This window comes from Eucyclogobius newberryi, unplaced genomic scaffold, assembly GCF_026437365.1.
Source record: "Eucyclogobius newberryi isolate DKJ021-1_F unplaced genomic scaffold, fEucNew1.0.hap1 SCAF_9, whole genome shotgun sequence".
Classification (NCBI taxonomy): domain Eukaryota; kingdom Metazoa; phylum Chordata; class Actinopteri; order Gobiiformes; family Gobiidae; genus Eucyclogobius; species Eucyclogobius newberryi.
In genome coordinates, this window is record NW_027316532.1 from 23,233,945 (window position 1) to 23,253,107 (window position 19,163).

Below are 19,163 nucleotides of genomic sequence, written 5' to 3' on the forward strand. Positions count from 1 at the left end.
TATTTATTTTTAGGATTCATTATTATTATTATTATTATTATTTCTTGATGTATGTATTTATTTATTTAAAGGGGACAGTGCATATACCTGAATAAACATGGCAGAACGACACACATTCAATACAAACAACAACCAATGATCACAGACCTGGTTTTCCCTTGAGCCACAGTTTGACGTTAAATGTGTATAATATGAACATTGTACCCGTGTCACAGATATATAACTGATATAACTAATATAACTAAACACAGGACGCACAATAACACAACTTTACGGGGGCGTTACCTTGTGCTGCTAAGGGCGACATGTGCTGGTGCGAGCGTCTGTGGATCTGGTGTCTGTAGGCGTAAACAGCCAGGACCAGCACCATGATGCAGCCCATGATGCCCCCCGCCACCGGCCCCACGGGGGCGCTCTTGATCATGTTCAGAGAGGCCACGTCTTCTTCTGCACACACAGTCAACACACACTTTACTCACCGACATCACACCAAAGCGCTCAAAGACATAATTCAACGTCGATTCATTAACGGGGCAAAGTTGTTTAACGTGCAAAATGTCACTTTTCTGGGGGTCTGCCACCTTGTTTCCATGGAGATATTATTGCTTTGGCTGGAAAGTTCCACGGTAAGACATTAGTGGGGCAATTACAGGTTGAATGTGTAAGAATTCAGGTTTTGCAAGATATTTTTTGAGCCATAAAAACGCAGAAATAAACTATATACAGGATGGACGTGTTTAATGCCAAACGTGTCGAGGTCGGGATTATTCAGATGATCAATAATCGTGACAAAAACGCAACAATCGTGACAATTTTAGAGACAAAATTAAAGGCCGTAATATGACAGCGTTTTTCTAATTGTGACTTTGTTGGGCATTATCAATCGTCAAATCACAACTGTTGCGTACTTTACGTGGATTTTGGCTCGTGTTTAAATTACGGTTGCTAGGTAACAGTTGTAGGATTGGACAATACTGAATTGCCACTAGAAAAGTTACACGGTGCACCTTTCCTTTAAGTACACTGTATTTTTCAACGTTACAAAAAACAAGAAAAAGCAGCTGATGATTATTACCGTATTTTCCGGACTATAAGTCGCACCTTTTTTCATAGTTTTGGCCGGGGTGCGATTTATACTTACATTTATATTTATACTCCGGAGCGACTTATGTGTGATATTATTTGTTATTTTCACACTTGCAACCGCATTTCATACTCCAGTGCAACTTATATATGTTTTTTTCTTCTTTATTATGTATTTTTTTGGCTGTTGCGACTTATACTCCTGTCTGACTTATTGTCCAGAAAATACGTTACTCTCTAAAATCAGACGGCTGAAAACAAAGAGCAAAAACTGATCGGCGCCACCGTCTGGTAACCTCCGGTACGTCGCCCGGTGATTGCACTGACCTAACAGTCCCGGATTGTCCACATAGGGGCTCTTGGCGCCTACGATGCCCCCGAAACACTCCTTCTGCAGGGCGCAGTAGGGTTTGTCCAGGTGCGTCTTCCCGTCGCTGTCCACCATGCACCACTCACAGTCCAGCACGCCAAAACAATCACTGGAGGAAAGAACAGAGTCGTTGTCAAAAGACGAAAACTCGATTAGTTTGAAGAGCGATTTAAACATGTGTCAGAGGAACGCATCATTTCAGGAGAATAAAGCAAATACAAAAAAGGATGTGATATTGGAGATTTAGTAGTGGATTATTTTTTAGGTTCGTCGACTAGTCAAACATATTATTTGTATTGTACACTGAGATTTAACAAACAAAACCGTTTTACGACAGACAAAGGTTGAAATGTTGTGACTGAAGGTTTCTGGAGAGAGAATATTAATAAATAAAGTGAAGTGTTGACAAAAATATTTCATAATCCCATTGTTTTCATTATAACACATATTTTGGCATGTTTTAGAGGCCGTTAATGATCGACATTATTGCGATTCGACAGCAGTGACTTTATCCAACACTAGATGGCGCTGTGTAATGTTTACGTGACGAAAGTCTGATGCAAAAGGAAAACTATTTAATTAATGTATTATGAAGACATTTCTCTATGGAAGTAACACTTTAATGTACAACTAAAGTTACTTAGAATTGTGAAATGTGTAACTGGTGCTGCAAATCCTCGTCCACGTTTAAAAATCACCTACTTTTAATGTACATTATTGTATTATTTTACGTAGATGTGGTTATTTTCACATTGTGTTTGTGATCTTGAAGTTAAACAGACATCACTCTGTATAAATAAAGATTAATAACATAAATAATAAAATAATTAGTTCCAGATTACACTCCAATTGCACCAAATAATTTCTAGTTGGTACTTGATTTACAACAAATATTAGGAAAGTTAAGATTATTCCATAAGAACTAAAAATGAATCAGAAAATTGTAGCCAGCAACAATGAGTCATTTCAGTTCAATCTAAACTCCAAACAAGTCAAACAACATCAAAGTACTTTTTTATCTGGCTGCGAATGTGAAAATATCATAACTTTGTCATTCAGAAAGTTTGATTTTGTAAAGCTCGACATGTGAAAGAAACAAATAAAGGGTCGCATTGTTGTTTGGTCAAAGTGCTAGTAATTGTGAACAATAATTTAGTTGACAATGTGACATCCTTAATGCGCCCCCTACAGGTCGGACCACTCACTGAACTAAAATGCACAAAAAAAAAACCCAAGCCATCATCACAGAAAAGCAAGTTTTTTAAGTTTATAATTTCACTTCCTGTTTGTTATTGCTGACATCACACTAGGAAATTACCCCGCAAACACTGACAACTAATTAAATGTCAATTTTTTTTTTTTAATTGACGAATAAAAACAATGAAAGCAACTTTATTTTGTTGAATTAATGTTTATAGGGTGAAATAATGTGTTTCTTTATGTAAATAATGCATAAACTTTGACTTGAATGAGCATCTATAGTGTGATGTCACTTCCTGTCATTTTGCACAGATTTTTTTCAACGTTTTCTCCACAAATACCTGCTCGTTTGGCGTAAAACTATGATTTATATGTACGACAGGTATAAACATACCAAACCAAGTCAAAAATGAGAAACTCTATTGTGTTTTTTTTGAAGTGTACAGTACCTGCTGGTGAATCTTTGGCTGCACCGAGTATTGATGCACTGAGGTAGCGTGTCGTGCAAACTGGGATCGATCACATTCAAACTGAGCGGTTCCTGGAGCACTTCGCAGCTCGGATTCCTGAGCAACAAACAAACAAACAAACGAGGTGAAAATAAAGTTTGACGAGAAAGGGAAACTTTACATATACAAAAGGTGCGTCTGAGGCCAGTCATTTCACGCAAAGGAAAGCCATCTTTGCGGCGTGACGGAAAACACAGGGACTTATCTGACACTGTAGGATATAATTGCACGTCTCGGCGCTGTAATGGAGGAATTGGCATTTTGAAAAATGGATGCGCTGTCAAAGGCGGCTGACGGCTGATGAAAGGAGGCGGGTGAGACGAGAAGCGGCGGGCGAAGAAAGAGCGGTGAAAACAATACAGACAAAGACGGGGAAGGAGTGAACATGAAAGAGAAAGAGAAGTGAGCCCAGGAAATGACAACAAATGTTTATGATTTTTTTGAAAGCTGACAAAAAAATGCTTCAAAAATCTATTCATTCTGGCTTTTCACGCAACTTTCAAAAGTAAAAAAGAAGAAAAATTCAACCGTCTAAAACTTTTCCAAAGCTCTAAAATACGGGGATCTTTAAGGACACTTTTTATGTATTTACTGTATATTAGAAGAGATGTTCAAAGAATAAACCATAAAAGAAAAAAACGGCATCATATCTGAAGGATTTGTGCAAGTAACGCGAATATTTAAACATTTAATACCAACACATGAAGCTTTTACCAAAACAGGCGTGTTCACAATGGAAAAAAGTAACAGAAAATACATCATAAAGTATTAGTATTACTCAAGCAGGTCTGAAAGCTATTCCAACAAAATGTACTCATGTACCGGTAAATGTACTCGAGTTTTCTCCTATTGATAGACTAAAATAATTAAATGAAGCGTTCTTTATATGTCAAAACAGTTCAACATTATTCATTCTTCAATCTAGTCAAATATAAATGTAGATCTTTGAAAACATATTTTAAAAGCAATTCCATGAACTGCAGTTGACCTTAATAAAAAATAGTTTTGACGTTTACTTGTGTTCTTTTGATGTTCACTCTGTGGTCGTTTTGTTTTTTTGTTTATCAGTTTATAAAAATAAAACAAATAAAAATAAGTGAATAGTTAATAGTCTGAAAAAGTGGCAGCAGAATTTAAGAATGCATAATACTGACCATTTTTAAAACACCAGTCCCATAAGTATGCATTTAATAATAATAATAATAATAATAACTTTTATTTATATAGCGCTTTTCAGTGACCCAAAGACGCTGAACATAAAAAAAAAGGGGGCATTTAATATAAAAAAGAGCACTCACCTGTTTTCAGCATTGGTGAGGTTGCCCGTACATTCATTGACCTCCAGGGGGCACTCACACGGACACTCACACTCGTTCTGCTCCATTCTGAAAAACACAACAAACAGATCACAGTGAAATCACAGCACAATCGCTCCTCCTGGTACACCTGCGTCGTTAAATGTCATAGAGTGTCAGAGTTAAATGTCAGAGAACAGTATTAGTGGTTAAAACTCAAGGGTTGCGTGTGAAAAGCCCAAACCTGTGGCAGTTCAGGCAGAGGCGGTCCACGGTGCTACAGGCGCAGAACGCCAGCGAGTCGCAGGTTTCGTTGACGATCCCGGCGAAGGCGTTGGTTCCCGGGATCCTCGTCAGGCGATACTTGGAACAGTGGCTTCCGTGGACCAAGTTAGTGAGGTCTCCCTGAGAGAAGAACGCAATCAACCGAGGACACGATGCCGTTAAGTGCAGCTCGAAACGACAATATAAAAGCTTTTCTGTGTCCATCTGTAGCCTGATCTGTAGAGCGATAGACCTGTCCTAATAATGACTATTTATACATTTTTATAAACCGTATTTTCCGGAGTATAAGTCGCACCAGCCAAAAAACGCATAATAGAGAAGAAAAGTCGCACTGAAGTATGAAATGCGGTTGCAAGTGTGAAAATAACAAATAATATCACATATAAGTCGCTCCGGAGTATAAGTATAAGTCGCACCCCGGCCAAAACTATGAAAAAAGGTGTGACTTATTGTCCGGAAAATACGGTAGATTTGAGCTGTATACGGTTGAATACATAACATAAATGACTCATTTTACACACACGTTAACTGCTAAAAAGTTCTAATCTGCTATTCATTAATTGCAGCTCATGTTTCTAATAATATTGATCATTTAGATTTATTTTTGGGTAGTGATAATCCTGATTATTGTTAAATTATTGTCTTAGTGGCTTAATTTTTGGATGGTTTAACGTCTACATTTTCTATACATCTCACTACTACATTCGTTTTATGGAGAGGTAAACGCATTCAGAGTAAGAATGTATGTTTCTCAAGGTAATATGAGCAACAAGAATCTGTAATCAAACATCTGTAATTAAATGCAAACAAGGTAGATACGTGTAATGTCATACTTCTAGAGCAGTAATGTACATAATTCTGATGACGTCATACAATCACAATACATCGTTCTCCACAACTTTCCTTGCTTTTTGCATTTAATGAAGAAAAGTAAATATGTTGAAGATTCCACATAATTATCTGCATTTCTCAGTAGTTCACTTGGAGTTGTAAACCTCCAGCTCACCACAAGATGGCAGTGTCCGACCGTTGGAACTCACCACGATGCTGGTGTTGAACTTGTAGAACCGCTGCACCGTGCGGTCGCTGAAGCTGTTGCACAGGTTCTTCTTGACAAAGTTGGGATGGTTGAGGATGTCATTGGCCACCAGCGGCTCCTGCAGACACAAAAGAAACACAAATATAACATAGATAATACGGATTCCGTCGCAAAATGTCTGATAAACGACTACGATTTGACGTTATTTTACCTTGTGCGTGATGTGTTGTTGTTCTGCAGGAGCGTGGCCTTTGGGGTCAATGAGAGTTGGGTGTGCAACTAGGTAACCCCTGTCCTCCATGATAAAGCACCTTCAAAATGCATGCAAAAAAAGAGAATTTGAACCACCCTAAACTAGTATTAGATGATTAAAAAGGGCTGGACACACGCTGTGATGTACTAGCAAGCTATATTTCCCTGTTTAAGTACTCTCGCCTGTTGTTGGGACACTGCCCTGGACGAGACCTGCCCCCTGGCCCCACTCTCCTTCAAAATAATCCTGTTTTTAATGCCCTCTGAACACGGACAGAGAGAGGAGAGGAAGCACAGGGAAAGAGGCGGAGGGAGGAGGACGGGGAGGAAGGGCCATGGAGGGAAAATGTAGAAGAAAATAAGACTTGGAAACTAAAGAAAGTCTTGGAAGGGCAGCTGAACACCGTGGTAATCGGCTTCATTTGTATTCTACGTTCCCTCCATCTTCTGCCTCGGTGTGTCTGGACTGAGTTTAACGCCGCGACCACATAACGAAACCCGGACCCCGCTTTAGTCTCTAGTTTCGCTATTTTATGCACATTTCTGCTCAACTTTGGGTAATTTATTTGCCTAGAACGACTGTGTTTATGATATAGTTCTATTACAGTTTACCTGTTTAGATGTGGATTGTCCCTGTTATAAACCTGGTATAAAAATAATAATATAGTGGCCTATTATGTTCTTAGGTGTTACTTTATGTCACTGGTTCTGGTTAGTTATATCACACCAAAGAGATTGTGCGTGGTGGTGTATACTTTTTTAAAATATGTGTTTTAGATAGATTAATCTTTAAAATACAGACTGAAATGTGGCTCTAATTGTAAAGCAAATTAGAAAAGTAAACTAAAATGTGACCAAAAACACCGTTTTGAGAATGTGTTACGACAAGCTCTGAACACTATTTTACAAAATTCTATATAAGCGGTAGAAAATGGATGGATGGATGGACACTACTTTTTTCCCCCTACAGGTCGGACGACTTATTGAACTAAAAAGCAGTTAAGATTAATATATCTTGAATTTTTCTAACGAATTATAAAAATGTTATTACAGAATACCACTTTTTTTAGGTTTATAATTTCACTTCTTGTTTGTGATCAATGACATCACTAGGAAATGACCCTGCAAACACTGGGCAAAAACTTATCTAATGTCAAAATGTTTTAGTTTGAGAAATTAAAATATTTGAGAGCAACTTTATTTTGTTAAATTAATGTTTAGAGGGTTAAAACAGTTGTTTCTTGATGTCACTTCCTGTCATTTTCTACAGATTTTTCAACATTTTCTCCACAAATACCTGCTCGATTGGTGTAAAACTATAATTTATATGTACAACCGGTATATACACACCAAATAAAGTGAAAACTAGACAATCGTAAATCCTGTCATACGTCCCTTTAAGTCAATGATAAGTAATGGAAGATTTCCAACCTGATTTTGTTGCCCTTGTCCTGGTTGCAGACGGGCAGTAGGTCCAGCAGCACCTTGTAGAAGTAGCGCAGGGTGAAGTCGATGCCCATCACTGCCACGGCATAACCGGGAGCCATCTGATTACTGTGGGAAAGAAAAGTATGAAATGTATTGAGAAATGTGTCTTGTACATGGATATCGCTACCACCACACGAAAATGTGAAAAATAAGGGCGGACAAGGCAAATGATCATTACAATTATAGCGCTCTTCAGTAGTCTAAATATAACCCAACCTGCAGCACGAGAGCTCGTCCCTACAGTAAAACGGTTTATTTGTCGTTATACATTCTGCGTAGATCAGATGGAGGGTTTGTTTCCGTTTGTTGTGTCTGAGGAGGCTCGTTTTAATCGGTTTAATCTGAGTGTGCCCATCAAAAACATGTTTATATCAGTGAAGAGGCCGACGGGGGCGGGACTCACCTGGAGGCGTGGATGGTGTGGCTGATCGTGACCACGTAACCGGCTCCGCCCACGTCCAGGTAGGGGCCCGTGAACGTGATGAGGCCCGGGTTGGCCACAGCGTGCTGGTACCTGCACCATACACACATATATCAGTACGTTATATCCGGTGCAGTAAAAGTACTCTGCCATGTGGTATTTTTAAGTCGATTTAAAAAGAGGAAAAGACATGAATTCAAAAGGTGCACAGTGTGACCTTTCGTGGAGACGTCACCTGCCCGTCTCCATGGGAATGTTATTGCTTTATGCCTAGAATGTTTCACAATATGGCATCGGATTCACCTATCGCGTTCAGGTCTGTGGAGAGGCAAGCCTGGTCGCCAAAGTGAAAGTTTTTTCAAGGTACCGTATTTTCCGGACTATAAGACTATACTTTTTCATAGTATTGGCCAGGGTGCGACTTACTGCTTATATTTATACTTATATACTTATACTCCGGAGTGACTTATGTGATATTTGTTATTTTCACACTTGCAACCGCATTTCATACTCCAGTGCAACTTATATATGTTTTTTTTTTCTTCTCTATTATGCATTTTTTGGCTGATGCGACTTATACTCCGACGTTATGTAATGTACCTTTAAAGGCCGACACAAGTGAATCGATTAATCGCAACAGAAACAGTTAATTGAGATGATAATATTGCTAACTATAACTAAATTATACACAAGTCGCAGCAGGAATGAGATCAGAAAGACGAGGCGGGACAGGACAACCCCAAGCAGCACCACTTTAGCTCCATCAGGGTAACATTCTGCAAATATTTCAAATGCTTTCACAGCCCAAACAATAACTGCTAGATTACCATATTTTCCAGACTATAAGTTGCACCTTTTTTCATCGTTTTGGCCGGGCGACTTATACTTATACTTCGGAGCGACTTATATGTGATATTATTTGTCATTTTCACACTTGCAACCGCATTTCATACTCCACTTATATGTTTTTTACTTCTCTATTATGCATTTTTGGGTGGTACGACTTATACTCCGGAAAATACGGTAATCAGTTTGCTGCCCAAGTATCCCTTTATTAACAAGACAATCAAACAGTGTCCAGGACTAACACAAGTTTAATTAGCTCCAAGATCATGGTTAAAACGTAACTCTCCAGATAAAAGACAGAAGTGATATTTTGTTACGTTACTTATGCATTATGGATATTTTGTACTGTGAGTGTACATTGTATATCTTAGCCCACCTCTCCCGTTTTAAACAAGCTGAAAAACCACACTGCCACACTTCCCCCCTCTCACTCCCCCCCGTCCAAAGGGAGGCTCACCATTGTCTGCGGGTGGGGTCGAAGGCTTTGTCCATGAGGGATCCCGGGTAAATCCGCAGCACCCCACTGGGCGTTGCTATGTAACGACGCACAATGTAGCAGTTGAGGCTACTCATTTCCATTAGTGTCATCCACTCATCCGTGACGTGACTGGTCGCCATGACCTCGTTCCTGACGGAGGACTGCGGAGAAGGTGGAGGGAGAAGGTGGAGTTAACGACTGGACCAAACATGTGGAAACTTATCATTTGGAGTTATGAAAAGTTCAGCTGGAGTTCAAGCTATGCACAGTACGATATAACACTACTTCAGCTTGTCAGACACATCATATTCTCTCAAGTACTTTTCCACAGATTGTGATTAGATTTGTGATTTACGAAAAAAAAAAAAGTGAGATTCTCTTTTCAAACACATCCAGGAGCATTCACATTTGAGAAAAGACAAAATTGTGCTCCGTTTTTGTTGTGAATGTGTTTTTTTTTTTCTCTCTCCCAATGACAGGGCATTTTCTCGTTTGCAGTCGACATTTTTATTACCGTATTTTCTGGAGTATAAGTCGCACCTTTTTTCATAGTTTTGGCCAGGGTGCGACTTATACTCCAGAGCGACTTATACGTGATATTATTTGTTATTTTCATACGGGCAACCACAAGAGGGCGCTCTTGGCTCTAAGCGACGCAGAAGAAGAATCTGCCCTTCCTCTTCCTCTGGAGTTTGTGGAGTTGTTTAGAAGTGACACTGAGGAAGAAGAATTTAATGGATTTAGTGATTTGGGGTAATACTGATGCTTTGGTAAACTTGTTAGCATGTTCTTTATGCTATAGTTATCTGAATAACTGTTAATATGTTACGTTAACATACCAGAGACTTACCACAGTTCTGTCTGTGCGTCATGTAGCTGAAGGTGTTAGCGTTAGCATACGTACACCTATTCACCATGTTCTCTAATCTGTTATTATTTTACATTGCATTTCATGATGAAATGTGTGTTCTTGGCCTTGGATTTTATCAAATCAATTTCCCCAAATAATGCGACTTATACTCCAGTGTGACTTGTATATGTTTTTTTCTTCTCTATTGTGCATTTTTTGGCTGGTGCGACTTATACTCTGGAAAATACGGTACTTAAATAATTGTAGTTGTTGCAGTTTGATAATTGCACCTATTCAAAGTGCGTTTCTGATTCGATTATTGCGATATATTGTGCAGCCGCGCTCTTAACTCACGTTTCCCCAGGTATAAAAAAGGTATAATCACGGCAACTAGATTTTAGTCATTCTTATTCCCGAGACTTTTAAGGGTGTCTTCTGACCATTTTGTTGACTTACAGGTTTGACAAGCAGTTATGCATTTAGTTTATGGAACAAGAACGAGAATAAAAGCTTTCTATGCACTTTTAATGTTTGTTTGTTTGTTTATTCTTAAATGTGAAGCGTGTGATTATCTGGGATTCTAGGATTTATTTCAGCTATTGCTACTGAACTAGCCAAACTTTGATGACGAGATTATAGATCCCAAAGTGTTCCTAAGTGAGTTTGATGCAGTACACAGTAATACACTCACAGTATTTGCCTAGAAGGGTCAAGAACGGACAACGCTCCACCCAACCAAAACGTAGGAATGCGCGCAACTGAACCGAAACCTCCTCAGCCCCGAAACATCACATCTCAGTACCATTTTCATAGCGGCGTCCACGTTTGAAAGGGGTGACGAGGTCGCCGGAGGGGGGCCTTTGAGAGCGGCCTGGGAACGAGCGCTTTGGGACACGGGCTCCAACCTCCCGCTAACCCCCGAGGGACTGGAATGTACGCGCACTGCCGGCAAGACGCCACGGTGTGGTCTTAAAAAGAGGCCTCGATTTAGCCCGAGCGATAATTAGTTTTCGTGCGAGTGGCCGAGGTATGCTGCGAGCGAGCTGGCCAGATGTGTCCGAGAGTTTCACTCCTTTAGGGCGGAACGGTGTGGACAAAGATGAATAAAGCGATGCATTAATGATCCCAGTGGCGGTTTTCGGAAGTCAAGATATTTTACTTATATTATACTTTTATTTGTCATTCGAGGAAAAACAAAACACACACTAAGAACGAAATGTGTTGATACTTTAAAGGATTAGCGCAATAATACTGTAAATACTACTGAAACTAATAAAAGGCAATCCAGAGGTAAAGTGCTAAAAAGTCATGTTTGAGGCACAAAACATAATTAGACTCTAGAATGAACCATAAATGTGCAGAAATATCACTTGAATGATTAAAGTATTACAACTTTACACGATTATTGTGTTAATCGACAATCGTGATTATTCAGGTCTCAATATAATCGTAAGAACCGGAAAATAATAATCGTGGCAATTTTAAAATTTCAAAATCATGTATTTTTTGTTCAATATACAGCCCTAAAAATAAAGAACTTTATTTTATCTGGCTAGTTTTGTCATATTTATTTTGTCATATTTTCTTTATTTTGTCTTTCAGAAAGTTTAATTTCATAAAGCCGGTCACAAACTTGAGGAACAGTAACAAGTTAGACGACGGGAATGAAGGAACATTTAAGATTTCACTTTTGTTTGGTCACAGTCTAAATAATTGTGAATAATAAATCTTTTTTTATATATTTTTTCACAATAATCACTAAAATTTGATATTGTGACATCCGTAGAGGGCAAATAAAATACCTTTTTTTATTGACTATATGTTGTGATGCGTGATAGTGCCAAAAAACTAATACCTGACAGAAATGTGTTAAAACATGTCTTTAAATGTAGTAGTTGAACTTTATGATCAGACAAATGTGAAATGTCTGTAAAATTAATCATAAAATCGTATATAACCTTTTTTGAAAGTTAACATAACCTTTTGTATTTTTATTTGGAATCAACTCTTCTTGTAGCATTTTTTTGTACACATTTAAAACAAAATTCACACTATCATCTCCATTTTGATATATTGCCCACCTCTCTGTATATACTTGATATATTGGAGACATTATGTAAGTAAACACTAATACTTCCGCGTGCGACTTCGGTGCCAGGATACATGTTTGTCAAGTAAACAGAAGTCGGCCTTAATGACTTCTCCCGCCGGGCTCTTGACGTAAGCGGGCCCGGCCGGTTGCCAGGTCTGCGTACCTTGAGGCCCGGGTTGGCGATGAGTCTGGTGTTGTCGCTCAGGTAGGCCGTGTAGTGCTCCACCATGCGCTTGGTCTCGGGCTGGCTCAGGTGCTCGTACGGAGAGGAGAAACTGCCCGCCGCCAGCATCACCGTGGGCGACTCTGGGGAGGGAAAAGGGACAAGAAGCGATGCCGGTGAAGACGCAATGAGGCGACATGTGCTTTGTTGTTATGGTGAGGAAGGAGGTGCGAGCAATTTACAGGAATAAACAGAAAAGAACGTGACATAAAAATTATTCTCAGCACATTTGGTATTGAAACTTTGAATCTTCTTTCCACTCAAAACAAAAGAAAAGTCATAATTACCGTATTTTCCGGACTATAAGTCGCACTTTTTCATCCGTTTGGCCGGGGAGCAACTTATACTTATATTTCTACTTATATACTTATACTCCGGAGAGACTTATATGTGATATTATTTGTTATTTTCACACTTGCAACCGCATTTCATACTCCAGTGCGACTTTTCTTCTCTATTATGGCTGGTGCGACTTATAGTCCAGAAAATACGGTACTAACCTTTGACTCAAGATTCATTCATGTCTAATTGTCAAGGATTTGCACCAGTCTTTTTAATGAATGATTTATATATAATAATACAAATATTATTATTTTTTTCCCAATGTTTTGTCTGTATTTTTTTACATTAAAAAACAAACCAAAAAATATATAAAATCAAGATTGATCAATTAAAAAAACGTTTTACATTTACATACAGTCTATTTGTATTGTACTTCACATCTGACACCAATACCTATAGTGTGTGAGTAAAACCGGCCAAAAAAAAACACAAAACATTTTTGGTTTAAAATGAGAAAGACCATTTTAAAAGCAGATAAGATACACTAGACCTCTATAATATTTGTGTAAGATAAAACACATGCTAATGGCTTTTAAACTCACAAACTTAAATTCGAGCCTACATTAGAGTGATCTAAACGGCGTAAAATACACGCCCGATTCAAAAGAGGCGCCTCCTACCGACGGTGGCGAGCTGTTTGAAGTGCAGGCAGGAGCTGGGCTGTCCGAGGAGGTCCAGGCGATGGTAGAGCAGCTTCGAGCTCGGGGCGGTGTTCAGGTTCTTCAGCTGCTTCACCGGGATCTCGGGCTGAACGTAGACGATGCACAGGATGAACGACGTGTCCTGGACCTGCATCAGACGCAACGCAACCGGTAAAAAAGGGGCTGGACGTTTCATTACAGTTGAAATCACAATTATAACCGACGAGAACTTCAAACATCGTCAAAATTAACCTGTAGAGAAAGTGTAGGCCGAATATATTGAGCTAGTTTTGGGACAGTTTAGTGTACAAGTCACTGTAGATCAGAATATTTTGTGCAGAGTGACAGAACGAGCACATATCATATAATCAGAAGTTTATCGAATACTGTACAGCATTGAGATCATGATTACACATTTGATTAATCGCCCAGCCCTCCCTGCCAAGTGTTTTAGTGTATCATTACAACTCACTATTCTAATTAGATGTTAAACCGTTGGAATACATGTTTTAAAGCTTGATTATTTTGTATTTCTTTATTCCACGTATCTTTATCCTTTAGTGTGCACTCTAAAAGGAGAAATTCAGGCTTATCTAAACGTTTGGGCAGGGGAAAAAGTGTGATATGGCCTAAAATGCTAATCACAATGACCACAACTAAGAATTTAACTGAACAAATACAGCAGGTCCTCTCCTCCTACTGGATAACTGCCGCAGCTGATGATCTTTCAGCTGCAACACGGTGTTTAAACCCGACTGATGCGGCGAGCGGCTTCTCGTTTCCGAAACGGCCGCGTGGAAAGACAAATCCCGTGGTCGTGTGTGTTCGAGAAGGGTCACATCATCGGCATCGGGCAGAGAAAACGTCAAAGGAGAAGCAGAAACTAATCTACTACAGATCTGAAGCGCAGTGAGTGCGTTTGGGACGAGCTGGAGAAGGCTTTGTGCGATGGTCACTCTCTCACATCGTCAATACAAGATCAATTAATACAGTTAAGGTTAATGACCGTGTAAGGACAATATCTGCATAACCTGGCTTTTATAATAATAGTAGGGTTAAATCTAAGTCTTATTTATTTCATTATTAGAGTTTTTTGCTGCAGTAATGCCTCCAGTGCCAGTGTTTGAAGTCGATCTTCGCTTTAGCTGTGGCAATTACCCACAAACTGCCTGTATCAAGTACAAATATAACCCAATAATCCCAATTCATTCATATAATCCCCACGTACATCTTGATATATCATCAGCGATTTGATATTTGACGTGGCCCGGTGAAAATCTCCCACTATATGTTTAGCTGGTTAATGTCGAGCAGTTTTTTTCGTTCATTCCTATAACTTAAACATGGGGCGCATAAGTTTCAAGGTCAAAGTTCATCGCGGTTACTCCCCAGCGCTCCCATTCCTCCAGTGTCTTTGTTAAAACATCCCGCCTGACAGGACCTGTTTTTACTCCAACAATTCGACATCCTCGAGCGGTTGCAGTTACAGTTTAAGAAATGTCGACAAAAGAAAGACAAAAGGAAAACTAGAATAATTGACTTTTTAATCGTTTTTTTCCCTTGGCAGTTCAGAGACAGATTGAAAGCCTAAAAAAGCGTTTGATGAAAATTAGCGGCGGGTAAATGGACCTGCTTTCCAGTCAGACAAGTTTTAACTCGCAAAGACAATTATTTGGAGTAAACACGATTTGTTTGTGCCACATGCCGGATAGGACTTACCAGTTTCCAGGCGTAGCTGACGTTGTACGCGCTCTTCGTGTTGTCCCGGAGTCGGTTCATGTGCCAGGACAGCGAGGAGTTGACCGGCACGGCGATGATCTGACTGCCCAACGGAAGGCTGAACACCAAAGACACTTATCAACACACCGTCCATACATTTACCGTATTTTCCGGACTATAAGTCGCACCTTTTTTCATAGTTTTGGCTGGGGTGCAACTTATATGCGATATTATTTGTTATTTTCACACTTGCAACAGCATTTCATACTCCAGTGCAACTTATATAGTTTTTTTTCTCCTCTCTTATGCATTTTTGGGCTGGTGCGACTTATACTCCGGTGGAAAATACGGTACTTAATTTACATATCGCATTTCATAAACAAGGCTGTGACTGCTATGCATGAATATACTGTAGAAGCAATGAAACAAACGTGATTCCAACTATTTTGCAATCTTGTTTCACCACTTCACATTCAAAATAATACGAAAGAGTAAAAAAACGATAAGAGAAATGTACGGAAAACTATGAAAATGAATCAGAACAATATAAAAGAAGAGCTAATTTGCATAAACAGATGAGTAACATTCAAAAAGTCGTTGGTGGTTTGCAGTTTACTCTTTGTATAGCAATGTTTTCCAAGGACAAATGTATTTTATAATCAAAATAGTATTGTTTTACATCTCTCTTTGATAAAAATCAATTCGACATTACTTTTCATAATATCTGTTGTAGACAATAGTTTGAAAAATAAAAATTCAAAAGTGAGATATCAGTTTTCGCAATAGAACTCTTCATGATAATTATATGATAAAATAAAGTTACTGAAATAAAATAAAAGACGTAGAGGACGGCGCAGCTTACATAGTGTTTAAAATGAGACTTAAAACACTCCACTGCGGGTCACAAACATGTTTAAATCAACTTAAAAAATACTTGGACACAGTTGCTCAAACATTACAATATAAAAAATGATACATACATTCTAAATAATTAATGGAAAGGTTTTTTTATTTAGTTACATTACTCGGACACCAATGATTCCTTCTTTACCTGAGGATATTCTGTCGAACTGCAGGGAATCCCGGGATGTTCTCGTAGTGGATAATGTCTGTGTGCAGCGGTGGCTCTGTCATCAGGTACGGCCGAGCCAGAGACGGATGCATCAGCGTGTAACCTAGAAACAAAAACAAAGAGCCAAATAAATGACCTGCACAAGAAGCCACGGCATCTCTGGTCGTCGAATTTGAGTTATTCCACGTTTTAGGCGGTGGAACCAAAACAGGAAACTGAAACGTCTACGTCAATGCTGTATTCAAGTCTATTCAATTAGCAAAACAAATGTGCTAATGTGTTAAAAAAAAAACTGCTTAAAGGCGGTATGGACGATTTTTCGGCAATTTGAGAACGCAGGCGGAAGTGCGCATGTGCACTCCCCCGTGTGGACTGATACAACACACACGTGCGTTTGTTTATTAGCGCAACGGAGCGCATCGCATCTCTCGTCTCCCGTAGATTTCTGTCCCACTTGTGCGTCAGCTCGAACTGTCTTTCTCCGTCTTCATTTTGCCCCGTACACTGAGGGAACTATATTATGGTAGATCCATGCGCTTAGGCACGCGGAAACGTGGGGACGAGCCTGACGCGGCTGCAGGTGAGCGATAGGTGCGTTTTATGATTGATACGTGGCAGGACAAATGATTTATCCACGCCACGAGGAAATATGATAAAAAAAATTGCTGAAAAAAATCATCCATGCCACCTTTAAATGTGAAATACAGGCAAAATATGACAATTTTGTGTTGATTGTATGAGAGAAAATTTGAATATAAGCATGACGCCACCACAGTCAGGCTTCATTTCCCATTCCGTTTCATTTGTCTGTTTGAAATGCCGCCAACAATGATACAGGAGAAGAAGAAAGATCCTCATCATCGATATTAGCCTCGATATAATGTCCATCTCGAGTTCAAGATGGCAGCGGACCCACCTTTATTGTCTATGAGGAAAGTGTATGACGCCAGAGAGTCTTGATAGTAGGTCACATCTTCCAAAATGTAGGCCAGGTTCACGTCCACCCCGACCACGCCCAGAAGCAGGTTTCCAAAGTAACAGGGCCGGCTCACGGTCATAATAAACCCTGAAGAAACATATATGCATACGATTTAGAGGGATTTCTTAAGACTTTTAATGTGTTTTATTTATTCTATTTAATACACAAAAAACACAGTATAATAATGAAAAGGTAAAATTAATATAAATTTGAAAATGTAGGGCTCCAGACACCAGAGTGGATAGAGAAAATTTAAAATGTCCATCCCTTTTATGTTACTAACAGAGCTAATTACCCTGGGGCAGCACATTTTCTCAACAAAACATAACCCTAATAAATAAGCGTGTTTAATTTGGTCCATAAAGATCGCGTCGCTCACCGTCTCCCATCGGGTCAGAGTAGGGCAGGCTGAAGCGGGCCAGGTCGATCATTCGGTTGGGCAGGTTGATGTAGAAACGTCCCACGGTCGTTTCCAGATTGCTGAGCTGATTGAGCACCATCATGCTCCCCTTCACCACCGGCATCATGGACCCGCCCACCGAGCCCGACGACGACGCTGCCAAAAAACGCTCCCGGTCAAAGGTCCGGTCCATGCCGTATTTCACAGAGTTCTGCTCAGCCAGGTCTCTTAGGAAAGCCAACTCCTTCAGTCCCGTGACTCCCTCTGGAAAAGAAAAACACGGGATTTAAGGAGGATGATGGAGCTTGTTTGGGTTTATAACGACAGTACATGCAATCCATCGCTATAGGAGGGAAGGGCCAAGACTTGTGCTGTAAATTTAAAAAAAGAAATAGGTAAAACATTGTATAAGAGGGCAAGTGTGTAAGAAGGTAAAAAAGTGTATAAGTAGGTCAGAAAAGTGTATAAATAGGCCAAAAAAGTGTGTAAGTAGGTAAAAAAGTGTATAAGTAGGTCAGAAAAGTGTATAAGTAAGTCAGAAAAGTGTCTAAGTAGGTCAAAAAAATGTCTAAGTAGGTCAAAAAAAAGTGTATTAATAGGTAAAAAAAAAGTGTATTAATAGGTAAAAAAGTGTATTAATAGGTAAAAAAAAAGTGTATTAATAGGTAACAAAAGCTTATAAAGTAGGTTAAAGAAGTAAGAAGTTGCCATTCAAATAAATACTATAAACATTAATATTGTGAATGGGACAAGATAAAATGACTTGTGTAAATATTTGTAGCTTTTGGGATAAAAAAAAAAAAAAAACTTTTACATTTAGCTTGAAGAAAAAAAAGGGTTAAGCGCTGGTGAGTTACACATTTTGTGAAGAACTATTTAATACACAATTCTCGTGGACCCCGACCTCGTGTCTCGTTTGGTCTCGTGGGAATTGTTTCTATACACCTAATAGTAAACCCACTCTATTTCAATAAAACATCGGCATTTCTGTGGTAAAACAAATGCAAACAGACAAAACCTCTTTATATGTAATGTTATAGTGAGGCCAATATGAAACGATACAAATGGAACAAAATGTGTCATCAACGGACCAAAAAAAGGAATCGTCAACAATAGAACAAAAGGTTTTGTATATTTATTCCTTATCAGTAATGTGCGTCCGAAATACATTTTATAATTCAAACTTCTTTAAAAAAAAATAAAAATAAAGAAAAAGTAAAAAAGTGCACAAAAGACCAGCGGGAGAGGTTGATTATCATTAGATATTATTCACTGTAGAGCAGATGATTGTAAACGAAGACATTTACTTGAAATTTGAATAAAATAAAAGTATGGCTGTTGAAATGAGGAATAGCCGTCTTTACGGCCGTGACATCGGTGCACAAAGGCTCTGTAACCGAACACTTGGGCGGTCATCCTTTCAGATGTGTCATACACGCTCCAACTTGTGATACTATGTAATGAACCCAAAAGGCTTTCATTGCTCAATTCCGCTCCCAACCGTCGAGCGACAAGCCCTGGGATCACGACATCACGGAACCCATCATCGGTCTGGTTAAAATAAGCTGAGATGATAACG

The 19,163-nt window shown here is 39.2% G+C and overlaps 1 protein-coding gene across 1 annotated transcript in view; it reads right to left on the reverse strand.

Annotated features, from left to right (window-relative positions):
• Positions 1–19,163, reverse strand: part of cachd1 (cache domain containing 1) — an 83,933-nt gene that overhangs the window by 9,481 nt on the left and 55,289 nt on the right. The window contains exons 9-24 of the mRNA XM_072439160.1: positions 17,564–17,848; positions 17,122–17,271; positions 16,185–16,308; positions 15,134–15,251; positions 13,394–13,562; positions 12,372–12,514; positions 9,246–9,427; positions 7,925–8,035; positions 7,465–7,587; positions 5,993–6,092; positions 5,783–5,899; positions 4,702–4,862; positions 4,461–4,547; positions 3,103–3,219; positions 1,411–1,562; positions 286–447 (exon numbers count right to left, since the gene is read on the reverse strand). Coding sequence (XP_072295261.1) covers positions 286–447; positions 1,411–1,562; positions 3,103–3,219; positions 4,461–4,547; positions 4,702–4,862; positions 5,783–5,899; positions 5,993–6,092; positions 7,465–7,587; positions 7,925–8,035; positions 9,246–9,427; positions 12,372–12,514; positions 13,394–13,562; positions 15,134–15,251; positions 16,185–16,308; positions 17,122–17,271; positions 17,564–17,848 — 2,301 coding nt within the window. The remainder of the gene's footprint in view (positions 1–285; positions 448–1,410; positions 1,563–3,102; positions 3,220–4,460; positions 4,548–4,701; positions 4,863–5,782; positions 5,900–5,992; positions 6,093–7,464; positions 7,588–7,924; positions 8,036–9,245; positions 9,428–12,371; positions 12,515–13,393; positions 13,563–15,133; positions 15,252–16,184; positions 16,309–17,121; positions 17,272–17,563; positions 17,849–19,163) is intronic.